The 1,583-nt window shown below is 50.4% G+C and overlaps 1 protein-coding gene across 3 annotated transcripts in view; it reads right to left on the bottom strand.

Annotated features, from left to right (window-relative positions):
• LOC109924470 (tripartite motif-containing protein 2-like) overlaps nucleotides 1-1,583 on the bottom strand; it is a 19,396-nt gene continuing 17,813 nt past the window's right edge. For 2 of the 3 annotated variants that reach the window (XM_048621328.1, XM_048621330.1), the window contains exon 8: nucleotides 1,346-1,461. In XM_048621328.1, coding sequence (XP_048477285.1) covers nucleotides 1,454-1,461 — 8 coding nt within the window. In that variant the 3' untranslated portion in view covers nucleotides 1,346-1,453. Of the gene's footprint in view, nucleotides 674-1,320; nucleotides 1,462-1,583 lie in introns of those variants that run through there. The other variant, XM_048621331.1, reaches the window with a different exon arrangement.

Below are 1,583 nucleotides of genomic sequence, written 5' to 3'. Positions count from 1 at the left end.
GGGGTACGGTCCCACACACACACTGACTCTTACCGGAGTACAGTTCCACACACACTTACTCTCACTGGGGTACAGTCACACACACACACTGACTCTCCCTGGGGTATGGTCCCACACACATTGACTCTCTGATACTTGCCCACTGTTATCAGTTCAGCGTCGGAGAGGTGGGCCTGCGTGTTGGACGGTCTGCATTGTGGCAACTCCCACTGCTATAATGGGCCCATTCCCCCTCTTTGCTTGGGAAGCTTGTCTTCAGGAGCATCCATGGAGATTGGCAGGACTTTCTGGGCAAGCCCCTTTGAGCCAGCATTGGAGTCAAGTGTTCACTTTGTGTCTGGGCAATGGGAGTGCCCATTGGTGAACTCTGACCTTGGGCCTTGCTCAAACATTGCTGCTCTCTGTATTTACAACAAAAACACAAAACCCAAAAGCATCACTTGTCCTGCAATGGACAAAATGCACAGCAATTAAAGTTGGCCTCTTGTTCGGGCCTCTGACAGAGTTATGGAAGTTTCTTTCACTGCAAGTATCGGTAAATCTTGAAGCAGTGATTCCCCGAGTCAGCAACAGCCACGTGTCCATCTGAGGTCAGTGCCAGACCCTGTGGTCCATATAGAGGGTCAGCAGAGGTGTTAATATAAGACAGGAAGGATCCAGAGCTATCAAACACCTGTGGAAAGAGAGACAGAGAGAGAAGAGTGAGAGCGGGGAGCAAGATAGACACACTGACAGAGAGGGATGATGGGGGGGGAGACGAGAGAAACACAGAAGGAGAGCGAGAGTATTATGAAATGAGAAATGACTAATTGTCAGTCTAGCTATGTGAGGCAACGTGGGAATGAGCAACCAGAATATGACAGAATTCCTCATTGAAATGGAGGGTGAGGTAGATGACTCTGAGACCAGGGTCCTGAATCTAAACAGAGGAAACCATGCTGGTGCAAGATGTGAGTTCGTGATCATGCACTAAAGCTCCCTCTACATTGCCCCCTCAAGAAATACACCAGGATAGGTACAGCAGGGGGTAGAGACAGAGTACAGCTCCCTCTGCACTGTCCCTGATCAAACAATCCCACAATAGGGACAGTTCAGGGTTAGGTATAGAGTAAAGCTCCCTCTACACTATTAAACACTCCCAGGACAGGGACAGCACAGGGTTAGATACAGAGTAAAGCCTCCGCTACACTGTCCTCCTCAAACACTCCCAGGACAGGGACAGCACAGGGTTAGGTACAGAGTAAAGCTCCCGCTACACTATCCCCATCAAACACTCGCAGGACAGGGGCAATACAGGGTTAGATCCAGTTTGTTGCTCACCTGTATTCGGCTGTTTCCCCAGTCAGCGACAATGATGTTCCCATTGGTATCAACTGCCACCCCGGTGGGAGCATTGAACTGTCCGTTCCCCTCTCCATGCGATCCAAACTTGAACAGGAATTCACCATCAGAATTATAAACCTGCCGAGATCAGAAATGCAGGGTCAATGTTCCCGGCCTCGAAACAGCCTGTCAAGAGGCAGCGTGTGCAGCACTGTCCACACACACAGCCTGAGGGTGTCACTGACCACACGCACTGTGGG

The sequence above is a fragment of the Rhincodon typus genome, unplaced genomic scaffold (genome assembly GCF_021869965.1).
Source record: "Rhincodon typus isolate 14 unplaced genomic scaffold, sRhiTyp1.1 hic_rhity00000471, whole genome shotgun sequence".
Lineage (NCBI taxonomy): Eukaryota > Metazoa > Chordata > Chondrichthyes > Orectolobiformes > Rhincodontidae > Rhincodon > Rhincodon typus.
Note: the sequence above shows the minus strand (reverse complement) of the source record. Positions and strands in the feature narration are given on the sequence as shown.